Source organism: Mauremys reevesii, linkage group 8 (assembly GCF_016161935.1).
Source record: "Mauremys reevesii isolate NIE-2019 linkage group 8, ASM1616193v1, whole genome shotgun sequence".
Classification (NCBI taxonomy): domain Eukaryota; kingdom Metazoa; phylum Chordata; order Testudines; family Geoemydidae; genus Mauremys; species Mauremys reevesii.
Window position 1 is genome coordinate 28,343,964 of NC_052630.1, and position 13,356 is coordinate 28,357,319.

The following is a 13,356-nucleotide window of genomic DNA, read 5'->3' on the forward strand; positions in this document are numbered from 1 at the left end:
TGAATAGCAGTTTCTAGCTAGCATATAAGAAGTTCTGAAGTGAACAGTTAATTATATGTAGAATCCATGGAGAAACAGATCTCATGAATGACCTTAAAGATGGCTAAGTTGTAATCACATTATTTTAGTATCAGCTGGCCTGGAAGTAAAAAGCTTGAAAAAACTTAGGCCTGGTTTACATGGCGCTCCCTCCCTCCCCCTCATGGCGGCTGACCCCGGCCCTGCCACATCCTCCTGAACATTCCTCCATGGCCCCCTGAGAGGGTGTGTCCTGCAGTTTGGGGACCACTGATCTAGCCAGTCCCAGCAGACAGCACAGATGAGCCCAAAGAAGGGAAAGGGACCTTGGATAAGTGTGTGCATGCATTCTTCCTTACAGGGTTTAAAAGATAGCACCTAGCCCATCCCCCAGTTAACTAACACAGGTATTGACTTCTCATTGTTTTACTTGTATGAGAAGAGGTAAGTACAACACACAGAGGTAGAGTTGGCATCTATTTTTCATTCTGCTGTTGGGTTAGGCTGGGGGAGTGAGAGAGAGGGCTATGCAGAACATCTTATTTATGCATATAGGGATGTCTTTTGTAACCTCAATGAAATTTCAGGGAGATACTCTGCAATCCTCTCCCAAAGGTTTCTAGGGATGGCTGCCTTATTTCTTCCTTTGTGGTAGGAGGCCATTCCATGCCACTCCCTGGTAAGACTGGATGACCCCAATGCAGTAAACAAGTTAGTGGTATATGGGCTCAGGTGGCTTCATGATGCTAATAGCAGCTGTGTTTTCTATACCTTCATTACTCTCAGCACTGAGATGTCAGCTAAAACTACCACTGCCTGTAGCAGTATAGTAACAATATTCAGTGCCATTGCCCTATACTCCTACCCATGGTATGGGGGAAAAAATCGTATTAGTTCATGCAACCAAAAATCCATTACGCCCCTTGCCATTACTAGGGAGAGTGGTGCTGTGCAGAGGCGCTTCAATGCTGAAGCACCAATAAGCATGTCTTATTAAAGCAGTTATGGGAATAAGGGAATTAACACTGTATGTGGGCTATTGCTGGGCTGCTTTCCTAAACTTGGAACTCTAGGGAATTCTTCTAATGGCACGTCAGTAATCATTAATCTCCAGCTGCAGCCTCACAATGACAAATTCCCTTCTGCTCTGTAAATTCTTCCTCCTTGACTCTGCTGTAGCAGTTCACCCCATCTCACCCAATTTATCCCCCCTATACCCTATCAGTTTGTTTATGCACACTACATAACAGTACTGCACATTCAGTTGAATGAGTCATTGTTGCGCCGAGGAAAGAGGGTGGTGACTGGCACTGCATTCAGAGCTCCTGGTGACCACCTGCCTGGACTCAATGTGACAAGGCCTCTGAGGAAATATCTTTTATTGAACTAACTTCTGTTAGTGAGAAACAAACTTTGCACCTACATAGAGCTCTTCTTCAGGCTCCAGGAAGAGCTCTGTGTAGCTAAAAAGCGTCTCTCTCTCACCAACAGCCGTTGGTCCAATAAAAGATATTTCCTCACCCGCCATGCCTCTAAAAGCCTGGGGCTCACTCAAACCGCACCCCATGGAAAACAGGGAGAGCCTCTATTGCCAAACAGCTCCGCGCTAGGCAGGCACCCGGGCAATCATTAGTACAGAGGGGCAGGCTCTGGCGCAAGGACACGAACTGCTGCTGCTGCCCTCCGCCTGGGGGGCCGTTCCGTGCCCGCCGCCGCGGCGCTGGGCCCGTGCGCAGGTCGGTCACGGTTCCATGCCGTCGCAGCCAGCGCGTTCACCGCCCTGCCCGCGAAGCAGGGCGGCCTCTGCTCCAGCCCGGGGGTAGCCCCAGCAGCCCCTTGGAGCAGCGCAGTGCGACACGCACTAAACGCAGGCCCGGCTCCGCGTGCGCAAGGGTCGGACCGGCACGTTCCTTCCGCTTCCGGCGCGTAGCTGTTTCCGCTTCCGCTTTGCCGAGCCGCCGGGGCCCCGGTGAGAATGGAGGCTCACGTGGCTCAATATTCCGCTCGGCTCCTGCAGCAGGTTAGCCCCGCCTCCCCCGGGAGAGGGACGCTCGCCCCAGCTCGGCTGGCTCCATGTTGCGGGTTGTTCTGGTTCCCGCTTCCGCCCTGGGCCGGAGGGAGGGAGCCCGGCCGCGCCGCCCGCAGCCTGTCCTGGCGCAAGGGCTCAGTGGGTGGGAGGCTCGTAGCGGGGCGTGTCCACTGGGGAGGCTGCTCCGTGGCACCGCGGGGGGCGGGGGTTGGGTTCTGTTGGCCCCGGGGTAGGCAGGCTGCTCCCCGGCCCGGGAGGGTCCAGCAGCCCCGGGGGTAGGCAGGCTGCTCCCCGGCCCGGGGGGGTCCAGTGGCCCCGGGGTAGGCAGGCTGCTCCCCGGCCCGGGGGGGGCCCGTGGCCCCGGGGTAGGCAGGCTGCTCCCCGGCCCGGGGAGGTCCAGTGGCCCCGGGGGGGGGGGTTCTATTGGCCCCGGGGTAGGCAGGCTGCTCCCCGGCCCGGGGAGGTCCAGTGGCCCCGGGGTAGGCGGGCTGCTCCCCGGCCCGGGAGGGTCCAGTGGCCCCGGGGTAGGCGGGCTGCTCCCCGGCCTGGGGCTAAGGTGGCGCTGCTGGGTCTGGGGGGGTGGCACCGGGGCCTGGCTTGGGACTGTGGCGCTGGGTGTGGGTCTTTGGTGGTGAGGTCACACTGCGCCACAGTGCCATGGTGACACTTCACCACCCTGAGCCACTGTGGAAAAATCAGGGGGATCTTACCAAACTGGGGCAGTGACACCTGTGGGAGCATCTGCCTGTTGCTTAGATTGTAAGCACGTCGGGTGCAGGGACTGTGGCTTTGTGTCACGCAGGGTTGAGTACAAAACACTTGGGCCGCTGCCGGCTGGCTACCAATCTGAGCCCTACCGATTGCATGCTAACAGGCCAATACCCAAATATACTGCCTCCTCTTGTGACAATGCTGCTGGACAAGAGGCCGGCCTGTAACTTCATTCCACACCAACCTGGGATTCTGTTTGTGCTCCAAGGTCTTCTCTGCACACAGTGTTGGTATCAGTATAACTATGTGGTATGGGTGTGCTTTAAAAAAAAAAAAAAAATTGATACAGTTCTACTGGTACAACCAGGGATGGCTCCAGGCACCAGCAAGCAGGTGCTTGGGGCAGCACATCGGGCTCTTCAGTGGCATTTCGGTGGCAGGTCTCTCGGTCCCTCTCGGAGGGAAGGACATGCTGCCGAATTGCCACCGAAGAAGAAAGCGGCACGGTGGAGCACGTGCTGATCGCAATCGTGGCTTTTTTTTTTTTCCTCCGACGCTTGGTGTTGCAAAGCCCTGGGAGCCAGCCCTGGGTATAACCCCTAATGTGAATGCAGTTCTGCTGGTATAACTGCATTCATGCTAGGGGGATTGTACCACTTCAGCTATACTGGCTTAGTTAAAGCAGTATAACATTTGTGCGTAGGAAAGCCCTTAATTATGTCAGCATGTGTGTCAAAATCTCTGAGAGAGACATCTGCTGTGCATTGTTAGCCACTCACCACATACAAACACCCTGCTGTACTTACCTTGTCATTTCTTACAGGGGTTGCTACCTAACTATTGTATCACTTCAGAATTGCTGTACACGGTTTTCACCTACAGAAGGAAAGATTAGTCACATATAATACAGGCAAAGTATACATAAAGCATGATTGCTAAAGAGAGCACTAAAATGAAGGCAGGAAAAGGTCAGAGGCAAAAAAATGCACAGGAAGGCAAGGAGAGAAACAAACAGATGGGGTGAGCAAGGTAAATAGAAAAAAAATGAAGAGGGAGACATCAGGCATAAAGGCGCAAAAATAAAAGAACTATGCTGCCCACCAAAGTTTAGAGAAGGGCAATATTAGGCCCAACTCAGTGCAACTCACCATGGGTGAAGGGATCTTCAGAAACCTATCTGACTACAGGATCAAAGCTCAAATGTGTGTAGTTAGCCTTCTCTTTCATATAATAAAATGATTTGTCCAATTCTCAAGTAGTATAATGACTTTGGCTTAAAAAGGTAATCTACAAAGGGGAAAAATGGGTTTGTTTTGCTGCTTTGCGATGTGCTCAGAAGGCCAACAAGTGTTAGGCCTACACTGAGGTAGGGGATCGATCTAAGTTATGCAACTTCAGCTACATGAATAACGTAGCTGAAGTCAACGTACTTAGATCTACTCGCCGTGGTGTCTTCACTGCAGTGCATCGACTGCTGCTGCTCCCCCATCGATTCTGCCTGCGCCTCTCGGAGCAGTGGCATACAGGAGTCGACGGGAGAGTGTTTGGAGGTTGATTTATCGCATCTAGACTAGACGCGATAAATCGACCCCCGCTGGATCAATCGCTGCCCGCCGATTCGGCGAGTAATGTAGGCATGCCCTTAGTTTTTTTCCTGCTTTCTCTCCATTAGAATTCAGAATTTGTCTACCCTCGAAGATGGTGGAGACCTGGTAGGATTGTGACAACACTAATCAAGAGATTTTCTGAAAGGGAAAGAGTGTTTGAAGATCTTTTTATATTTTGTTTGATAGTAACATCTGCTTAACTAAACGTTTGGAAGAAATTATGTCTCTTAAGGAGTCAATAGCCTGTCCCCTTCTGTGGAGGTCTCAGAAAAGTCCCACCACATACATCTGAGACCTCAAATGAGTCTTCCAATAAAATGAGGAGGTCTGCCATTAAAACCTGGTGAGGCAAAGGGAAATTGGAGCAGTGGCTGGGGATACTCAGGCAGGGAAGAGAGAGTTGTGGCAGTGGTATAGTGGCAATATATACATCCACAATCAAACACTTAATCTCTTGCTCACTGGACCAAACAGGGGTGGTGATAGAGATGCTTCCATCCATCAGATGGAATGAGGAGCATGGCCATGCAAGACCTGGCGTAAATAGTGAAACAAAGATACAGGAGGAGAAAGAAACACAGGAACAATAGGGTGGATAGAGGGAGAGGGGGCAGCAGAGAGGAAAATAAGTTAAATTCAAAGGTGCTCAGGTGCTACAGTAATAACCATGGTGTAAATGGTATATAGCTAGACAAAAGGAAAAGATCCAAAGAAAAAGAATTGCTCAATTTTAGGGGAAAGATTCCATGTGACTGTTTTGATTGCTGATCTAAATAAAGAAGGTAGTTGGTTGTTGGTAGCTGAAATAAATTTTTGGAGATAAACATCTGACTCTACCATTCAGGAAGAACACACACCTCTCGCCCCTCTACCCCCCCCCCCCCAAACCCGGTTATTCCATATTTAATTGAGTGGGCATGTGTTAGTAGGAGCTAGCCCACTGCTCACAAATAAAGGCAATCCTTATAGTGTAATACGTGCATGCCACTTTAATGCACCATTCCCTGGTGGTATCTGTGGAAGTTTAAGGGCAATACTAATATTGTTAAAAAAAGCTTTAGATTTTGAATTCACCGGTGAGGGGAAGATTTCTAGAGCACAGCTGACCAAAGAGCCTCTGGAGATGACAGCATGGCTTCATGAGAAGCTGTGGTGAATGCATGAAGTGGTCATCAGGTATGACCTTCTATTGACAAGTTGTGTTTAGGCCGAGGGTCAGGTTACCCTAGCACGGCAGCAGTGAGACAGATGGCGCTTTTTCCTTTCCTCTCCTGGTTATCTTTCTCTTGGTTACACATGTAATGCCGTCTCCCACTGTTGTTCTTCTAAGATAGTATGAAAGAGAAGTCACAGATAAAAGATTTGTAAGCCTTTGCGTGAGTGTACTTGTGCACCCAGGTTTCGTGGTATGAATTTCAGATGGAAGATAGAGAATTGATAGTATCCCATTACTGCCGTTAGGGATTCACAAGTGATTACCCAGAGGGCTAGATAAATCACAGGATTTGCATCGCAACAGGACATACCAAAAGAGTCAATATGTGAAGTTTTGTACTAGGTTGATCCCGGCACCCGGTTTAAGTTGTAGCTAAACAGGAGTAAGCTGAAGTGGTTTTACACAGACAGAACCTTATTAAGTGGCCAGTTTCCAGGCTGGCAGTTTACTTGAGGGCAGATCATGGATAGTGCCCGTTTGGATGATACTGCACTCTCTATGGGCCAATGGAAGAAACCACACTGGGTCTGGCTAGTCTCTGAGACAAAGCTACTTATCTATGCCAATTCCTTCTTCCTGCTGCTGCCATTTGTGTTGTGGTGTGCTGAGGCAACACCACAGTTCTTCAGTGGAACTCACCCTGGGGTCAGAACTCACCGGGGAGAGCCTTACAACAGATGGCTGCACTTGAGCAGGAGCTTTTAAGAAGTCTTGATGCTTTATGCTAAGTAACCTTCCTACTGCATTCAGACCAGCTTGTGGTGAGCAAATACTGAGGGCCACCAGTGGCAGCAAAGAAAGGTGGGATATTTTAGAACCTGTCATATAATAAAAGTCTTTGCTTCCCCCTATGGTTAAGTAATGTCAGGGATTTGGCTAAAACTTTATAAAGGAGAGAGGGAAAAATGACGTTTCAAGTGACAACCTAGGCTGACATCTCAATGTCAGATCACTGTGAAATGGGGTCAGCCTCACTGCCACATGAGTGCATGGGACATTTGTGCTGCAAACCTGTTGTTTCTGTACAATCATGGTGAAATGTGTGAATGTTTGTTGGGGGTATAGGGGAGGGGGGAGCCTTAGTGGGGAAGGGCATGATTTTTCTTTGTGCAGGATAATCATGCAGCAGTAGACAAATATCTCAGCATGAACCCTGCCCTTTAGATTGGTTTTTTTGGTGGAAAAATGCAAGCAATTTGGCCATTGGGTTGGGCCATGAATTGCATTCATTTCGAAAGTGAAAGTTAAATTCCTTGATAAGGATAATAATTTTCATTTCTCAAAAATCATTCGGTGGCATTGACCGACTAACTTGTTACAGCACTGCTTTGAAGCTGTTGCTGACGTTGCTGCAGAAAAGGTATTGTATGAAGATTTCAATTGGTGTGCAGTACTAGTGTTAAGAAGAGTGTGTGTGTTTGCTTTCCTTAACGCACACACTGACTTTTCTGAAGCTTAAACTTGAGTTCACAACACTGCTGCTGGGTATATTGACTTCTTTGTGGTGTAACTTGTGTTATTCTATGGAAAAACTTAATTGTAAAATAGTAAGATTCAATTAACTCTGTCTCTATTCATTTTGCAAGATCTTTAACTTGTATTTCAGTCTGAAGCTCTTTGAAAAATGTGTCTCCAAATGATATCAAAGTGCAAATAGTTTGGAACCGTACAAAAATATGAGGATGGGTGAGAAATATCCTGTCCACCAGTTAGGGTGGTTTTTTTTTCTTTTTTCTTTTCTGTTAGAGCAAATTGGTCATTGATTTATTTTGTCTTTGACTTGCATTTATTTCAAAAACAGAAGTTAAATACCTGGATCAGGGAGCACCTGTATGTGGAATGTTTTAAAATGGTAGAATATTGTGTATAAAGGAAACCTCAGGAAAGATAGTTTGCTCTCTGCCTGATCACAGGAATTCCTATAATGCAATTTTATCATGAGTCTAGTGATGATATTAGGTTATTTTTCTTAGAGACCCTAGAATCTCAAGAGACTGCATGAGAATCCCAGACTTCAGTAAGTTTCTGACCTTCATGCTTGCAGAGAAAATTTTGAAAATGTGAAGCATGTTCACCTAAGCGCTCAGAAAGCAGATAAAAAGAACCCCACATTTATTATTTTTAAATCTAATTTTTTACACCAGCCTCATTGGGGTTTTTGTGGCCTGACTCATGCTTTTGCTTTGCTTGAGGTTAGACAGTACTGGAATTCTTAGAAAATGCTGCTTGACATACTAGGAAAATATAATTCCAAAAGTTCTGAAGACCTAAATTGTTCAGTTGATACAAATAAAAAGGAATATGAGGTCACATGACAGATTATTAATGAAGCTGAGCCTGTGGTGCAATTGCAATGCAAATGTTTCTGTTCTCAGGGGCTTCTATGGCTTTTAACTTTGGTAGGATAAAATTGCCCATTAAATGCACCTCATTGCTCTGCACTGTAAAGAGAAGCAAGTGGAAAGGTGAACAGAGGCTCCATTCCGCGTTGTCTCCCATGGAGGCCCCTTTGCTTTAGCTCTGCAGGGTTGAGGCTCTTTGGCTTTAGGGGAGGTCTGACTGGAGCTGGGAGAGGGGAAAACCTAAGGAGCAATCAATCTCTGGAACATGCTTCCTTGGAAATCAGCCACCCATGAGTTACTATTGATGGGAATTCTCTGGGTCTTTCCCCCTTATCAAGGGGGAAGTATCAGGAGCTGTGCTGCAAGAATGGAGAAGAGGTTAGGCAGTCAGATGGGAGTGAGGATATCTGCAGAGATGGCTTCACTGTTCCCTGTGGATCTACTCCCTGAAAGGCTGTAGCCCATTCTCTTGTGTGTGAGACCATTCTCTCTCCCCCCCTTGGAATCAGTGAGTCAAAGGGTATGTCTGCGCTGCAATTAACAACCCACATCAGGCTCAAGCAAAGAGGTGGTTTCACTGCAGTGTAGACATTCAGACTCGGGCCAGCGCCTAGGCTTGAGGACCCTGCAAGGCGGGAGGGTCCCCAAACTCGGGCTGCTGCCTAAGCCACAACGTCTACACTGCAATGAAACAGCCCCTCAGCCTGACCCCCACATGCCTGAGTCAGCTGGCACAGGCCAGCGGCAGGTGTCTAATTCCATTGTACCTCAAACTTCTCGAGGCTTGGACTTGTACCACCTAATATGGATTTATCCTCAGAGGAAAATGTGACCCTGCATTTGGTCTGATGAAACTGAGTGTGAAAACTCTCAGCCTGAGGGGGACTTTTAATAAAATCAGAATGGTATCTGTGTGCCTTTTTTTCCCCCCAAAAAAAAGAAAGGTGTGGGGGGAGGGGCTCTAACTTTGGAGCTACTTAGCTTTAGCTGTAGCCCTCCCAGCCCTCAGTTGGCAGAGGAGAATGGCTTACTGCACTGAATATAGCCTTATTGTTAGTTAAAAGGGCTATTTAGTTAAAAGGGCTATTTTTCCTTTGTGCACTAGTGGTTTTGTAAGGTACTTTTTTCATCTGCAAAAATATTAGACCTTTTAAAAAAAACAAAATGATGAGCTGACCCTGCAGACGCTTACCCCTGTAACGAGTCCTATTAAAGTCCCAGTAATGTCTTTGAAGCTAATAGGACTACCCAAGTGAGCACAGTTGCTCTCATGTTTAAGTGTGTGGGAGATAAAGACCTATAATTACTCTGAATTTTCATTAACAATATGCTAGTATCAGTGTCAGAGTCTGTCAAAAGACACTTGTGCTAATTGTTACTAATTACTCTTTTATAGCAGTGTTCAGCTTCGTTAATGTTTTCCTTTTGGGCTATATTTTAAAGAAATGGGTTAATGATCAAAGTTCTGATGCAATCTACTCCAAGAGTTACCTCAGATGCAAATGCAGCAGCTGACGTTCATTATTTTATTTTTACTTATCAGGAAAAAGAGATCAAGATCTTGGCTGCAGAGATTGATCGACTAAAGAACTTTGGCTGCTTGGAAGTATCTCCAAGTTTGGAAGGATTGCGAGACGAAAACACAAAGCTTAAGTACCGGCTAAACGTTCTTCAAAAGGTGAGGGTGGAAAAAGGAATCGGCAATATAGTACATATTGGTATATGCTTTCCTTTACATCAGGTGAAGAGATTTTATTTTGTTATAGCTAATACTAGGTAACAACTTGTTCACCCTGCACTCTGCTCCCACAGTTGTAAATGGTATATTCATAGAGCTCTGTTCTTCCACAATTCTTTGGACAACATGGCTTTTTGCTAACATTTTACGATAATTGCCTGTAGTCAGTTAAGCACACCCTATAATCTCTTCTGCATTCTTGGAGTAGGGCACTCCTGTTAGAGTTGAGACCCTACTGAGGTCAGCTAATGGGCACATACATAAAAGTATGAAAAGGTTTGCTATACCTGAACCAGTGAAAGTATTAACACTGTTAAGTTCAAAGGGTGGGGGTTCTGTACTAAAAATCTGGGAATGAAAGCTAAAGTGACAGTGGTAGGAGAAACTATTTAATCTAGAAAGTAGTAAAAACAGGGAATAAGGTATTGCTGTGTAAAGGCAACAAAGATAATTGGCATATTTCAGAAGAGATATTTAGTTAATAAATATGCGTATACGGTGAAACTCACGCCAAAGCAGAGGGATCCAGGCAAGTTCCTATGCATCACATGAACGACCCATAATGCATACAGTATGAAAAGGCCCAATCTTTTCCCCATTGACTTCAGTGGGAACAGGAGCAGTATTAAGTCCGACCGTTGTCAGTAAAAAGTTCCTAAAATAAAATTTGTAGAGCTTACTTGAGAATGTATAACTGTAGGGTACATCCAAAGACTATGTACTGTGGAAACTGAGAGCCAAATTCTTTGATGATAATGCTTTTGCATTTCTGTTGTTTGTATTGCAGTAATACCTAGGTGCCCCAGCCTGATCTGCTCTGGTTTGCCAGGCAGCTTTTGAGTGAGAGTGTGAAGTAACTTCTCCTAGAATGTTGTGACCTTGTGTTTTGACATTGTTTGTTTTCTTTCAGAGTCTTCAAGAGGAGAGAAATAAGTCAGTGAAAAGCATGATTAATATCAACAGCCGCATTCAGGAGATCTTTAGAGATGCCATCAAGGCTGCATATCCGGATTTAGAAAACCCCCCACTGGCAGTCACGCCAAGTCAACAGCCCAAATTTGGGGATTACCAGTGTAACAGTGCTATGAGCATAACAAAGGTAACTATTCAAAAAAAATTCTTGGTGCATGGGACTTCTGTGGGGTCTGAAGCTCTTTAAGGATATATCCAAAGCAATATCAGGTTCTACATTAGACATGTTTTAGAGTCTGATCCTGCAGTCTTCACTTATATGATGACATTGAACTTGGGGAATTTTGGGTGCAATAGGAACGGGCCCTTAGACTTCTGTTTTGATGAAAAATGCAAGACTAAAAGGATTCTGAAGACCCTCAAGGCTAGCTGATCTACCTCTGCAGTCTAGGTTTTTGTAGCTAGGTAAGGGGCAGTGTTTGTGCCTTCAAGGGAGTATGTGTTGCTCTTTTAAACATTTCAAGTACTTTTCAATTGTAAGTTAAAGAGACTTCAACCTCTGGCTTAATTGTTTTATTGCCATAAATGCTTTACACTTGTTCCCATAAAATAATCCACTATTTCTCCTCACCTTAAACACAGACTTGCTACAATGTTGTACAGTGTTACTACAATGAGTTCTAGTTGTATTAATTAGACAACAGTAGAACTGCAGCCAGACACAGCAGAACCCCATTTATCTGACTCTCCCTTTACTGCAGGGGTTCTCAAACTGGGGGTTGGGACCCCTCAGAGGGTCGCAAGGTTATTACATGGTGCGGGGGGGTCGTGAGCTGTCAGTCTGCACCCCAAACCCTGCTCTGCATCCAGCATTTATAATGTGTTAAATATATAAAATAGTGTTTTTAATTCATAAGGTGGGGGGGTCACACTCAGAGGCTTGCTGTGTGAAAGGGGTCACCAGTACAAAAGTTTGAGAGTCTCTGCTTTACTGGTTTGCCCCGGTTACAGAACAACCAGGACTGCAGGGCCAGAAGCAGGCGATCTCTCCTGTGGCCGCTAGATGGCACTGCAGCATCACTTTTTCCTCATTCTCTAGTTTATCCAGAGTTTTGATCATTGCCCCAGTTAGACCGGATAAATGGGATTCTGCTGTAATTTCGCCATGTGGTCTCATGCACAAATGCAGTACTTTTGGCACCTTATTTAATGAATGTAACATAAATCAATGATGTCAAGCTTAGTATGCCCCAAAATTATGCATTGTCTGAGCTGCACACCACCAGCAAAAGATAACATGCAGCAAAACGTACTGTATAGTTTTCTGTCACTTGCTCTGCAAAGTACCTGTGAGAAAACAGTAATATTAACCATTGTTCAGCAAAGTGATGTCCAAGAAAGTTGAGGGTGGGCGATGAAAAAAGAAACTGCAGGAAGGGAGAGCCAGTAATCCTTTGTGAGAGAGGTCGGATAATAAAGGAGAGAAGGATGTCAAGTAAGAATGCATGGCATGGAGTTGTTTTAGAGTGTGTCTTCATTGCAGAGTTAACCCAGGTGATGGGCACCAGGGTCAGCCTAGCTCAAACCACTGAGCTATCCCTTATTCATTTATTAAACATCATAGCTCTTTATTTCAGAGCCCTTGTTGTAATAAGCAAAATGTTTATTTCCCCATGGCACGCATACAGGGGTTTGTCATGTGCAAACTGCTGGTCTCATGGGGTTTCACTCCTGGGCAGCATTGATACTTGCCAAACAGCAACCTCTTGGTTTGAACTGCCAATGCAGAAACAGCTCTCACAAATGTGTGTTGTCTTCCTTAGATCTCATTAGCATATTACGACAGCCTCCGCGGAAAGATCTGTCTGTCTCTTAGAGTAACAGGTCCTTGGGTGACTGCACAGATACAAACTTTCTGAGTAATGCCTTTTTTTTTTTAACATCTCTTGACCGCCACTTTACCCCAATTAAGTCATTGTTAGGATTCTCATACAGCACTGTCTTCTCTGTGTCTACTTTTTTTTCATTACTTGATGCCCAAACGCTTACTCGCATTTCAGGGTCATTTATATAGTTTCTCAAGTCCCAGACTGTCAGAGGAACTGATGCCTTAAGGCTTGCTGTATTGGACTTCAATACAGGCTTCGTTCTTTCCTTACGCATGTCTGTAGAACTCTCTGTGTTCATACAGGACTAACAGTGTGCTGTGCACTACGGAATTGTAAAGGAGCATGATTCCAACTCCAGTTAAGCTCCCTTGTTATAACGTGCACCTTGCTAGATCATGTGGCTCCCAAGAACTGCCTTCAAAAGAGAGAGAGAGAGCAATCTGTACACTGCTGCTGTGTGGTAGCAGGAATGAATCTGACCCCTGGGCAGCACTGTTACGTGCCAGCCAACAGCCTCCCCATTTGACCTGCCAATGCAGAAACTGCCATCACAAATGTGTTTTGTCTTACTGGGAGCTCATTAGCATATTGTAACGGGGCTTTCAGCCAGAAGCACTGCTAGAGTAACAGATATATAGGTTATTGCCTTCATAAAGACTTGGATACCATCACCTGTAATCATTGGCTCAATATTTATTTCCCCTGTTTTGGCAGCTTATCCCTTGTTGAGCCATTGATTAAAGTTATTGCTGCTGAAAAGAGAGGGTATTTTCCTTGCCTATTCTCAAGCTTTACTCAGGCCATATTGTGTTGATGGTAGGATCAAATGAATCATATAGTGCTGCATTATATCTGAAACTGAAACTTGTTAAGCTGTCACATATCAATAACTCC

The 13,356-nt window shown here is 45.7% G+C and overlaps 1 protein-coding gene across 2 annotated transcripts in view; it reads left to right on the plus strand.

Annotated features, from left to right (window-relative positions):
- Nucleotides 1-1,881: 1,881 nt before the first annotated feature.
- RARS1 (arginyl-tRNA synthetase 1) overlaps nucleotides 1,882-13,356 on the plus strand; it is a 33,487-nt gene continuing 22,012 nt past the window's right edge. The window contains exons 1-3 of one of the 2 annotated variants that reach the window (XM_039483567.1): nucleotides 1,882-2,038; nucleotides 9,467-9,601; nucleotides 10,572-10,760. In XM_039483567.1, coding sequence (XP_039339501.1) covers nucleotides 1,994-2,038; nucleotides 9,467-9,601; nucleotides 10,572-10,760 — 369 coding nt within the window. In that variant the 5' untranslated portion in view covers nucleotides 1,882-1,993. Of the gene's footprint in view, nucleotides 2,039-6,860; nucleotides 6,942-9,466; nucleotides 9,602-10,571; nucleotides 10,761-13,356 lie in introns of those variants that run through there. The other variant, XM_039483568.1, reaches the window with a different exon arrangement.